Source organism: Chrysochloris asiatica, unplaced genomic scaffold (genome assembly GCF_000296735.1).
Source record: "Chrysochloris asiatica unplaced genomic scaffold, ChrAsi1.0 scaffold00145, whole genome shotgun sequence".
NCBI classification, from domain to species: Eukaryota; Metazoa; Chordata; class Mammalia; order Afrosoricida; family Chrysochloridae; genus Chrysochloris; species Chrysochloris asiatica.
This window is the reverse complement of record NW_006408663.1, coordinates 1,207,268-1,208,876: the sequence shown is the minus strand read 5'-3', so window position 1 is coordinate 1,208,876 and position 1,609 is coordinate 1,207,268. Positions and strand designations below refer to the sequence as shown.

Sequence of the window (1,609 nt, the reverse complement as noted above, 5' to 3'; positions counted from 1 at the left end):
TGACAAAGAACAAAAACCAGGGCATTTATTCTCTTGGTTGCTCTTAGGTGGTGGTGGGCAGGGAGACATATTGGTGACCTGGTTCGCTGTGCTACTGTCTTTTGTGGTCCTGTTGCAGTGTTGAAGTTGGAGTGCGGGTGGAAGCTTTCAACTGTGAGGAATGGTCTACAGGTCATGGCAGACACATCAACAGTGCTTTTCTTATTTACAATGCTGTTGATGATAAAGAAGAGCTGATCACATTTCCCAGGATCAAACCCATTTCCGAGGTCAGTTCTTATCACAGGAGATTCTCAGGAAAGTAGTCAGCAACTTCTATGACTACTTGCCTTTGATTTTCTCTCTGTTTTGCATCATAAAGTAAAATGACATTTTGTTTTTCATAGTAATCATTTGTTGAGTTGATAAAGGCCATTAGCTTTACCTCTACTTGGCCCTACACTCCTGTTAATGGCATAGCATCTTCTGTGTCCCCTTTCTGACTTCCATCTCTCACATTTTTACACACAGTTCTCTGTGCTGCTGCACATGTCTGAGTTGTATCTTTCACTCACATTCTGGAACTGTGTTAGGAGATGCATTATATACATGGTGAAAAGTTTCACCTTTTCTAAAACTGTATAGTGAGTTATACATGTACTTCTGGTAATAGAAATGGCAACACTCTCTACTTTAAAAAAAACTAAAATAATTTAAATGGTTGTACTTTTCACCGATTGATATCAAAGCAATTCTGATAGATGAGGAACGTTTATGTAGAGACAATGCATCCCAACTGGACCTTTTAAACTGACTTAAGGAGCACTAAAATAAAAGAAGTATATTGATTTTACTTTGTTTTTCATTAAAGGATGATTTTAGACGGTATTGTGGAGCGATTGCACGCAGGAGAATTCGCCGAGGCAGGTAAGGGTAATGCCTGACTTACATCAGGGTTCATTCTGTGGACTCCATTATATGTCGGTTCAGATGTCAGTTGAATACCTCTTTGTTTTCTTTTTTGTTTTCATGATTATTGCTTTTTAAAAATAGTTCTTTATAAATCTGATTTAATTTGTCTTTGGGGGTTGAAAACATTATATATAAATTTACAGATATTTAAAAATAATAGCAACCCTCTGCACTGCAGAACGAAACACTGCCCAGTCCTGTGCCAATTCTCACAATTCTTGTCATGTTTTGACTCATTGTTGCTGCCACTGTGTCAATCTCTCTCATTAGAGGTCTTCTTGTTTTTCGCTGACCCTCCACTTAGCAAGCATGATGTCCTTCTCCAGGGACTGGTCTCCTCCTTATAACGTGTGCAAAGTATGAGAGACAAAGTCTCACCATCCTGGTTTCTAAGGAGCATTCTGGCTGCACTTTTCTATGACAGAATTGTTAGTTCTCTGGAGGTCCATGATATTTTCAATATTCTTCTACAACACCATAACTCAAATGTATCAATCCTTCCATGGTCTTCCTTATTCATTGCTCGACTTTGTATGTATGAAGCAATTGAAAATGCCAGGGCTTTTGGTATATGCGCCTTAGTCCTCCCACTGAGGACTTCACTCTTGAACACTTTAAAGAAGTCTTGTGCAGCAGATTTGCCTAATCCAAACTTCTT

General features: G+C 38.8%; 1 protein-coding gene across 1 annotated transcript in view; it reads left to right on the top strand.

The window, feature by feature from the left end:
* ACOT12 (acyl-CoA thioesterase 12) overlaps positions 1 to 1,609 on the top strand; it is a 107,812-nt gene that overhangs the window by 68,477 nt on the left and 37,726 nt on the right. The window contains exons 8-9 of the mRNA XM_006870607.1: positions 119 to 269; positions 851 to 906. Coding sequence (XP_006870669.1) covers positions 119 to 269; positions 851 to 906 — 207 coding nt within the window. The remainder of the gene's footprint in view (positions 1 to 118; positions 270 to 850; positions 907 to 1,609) is intronic.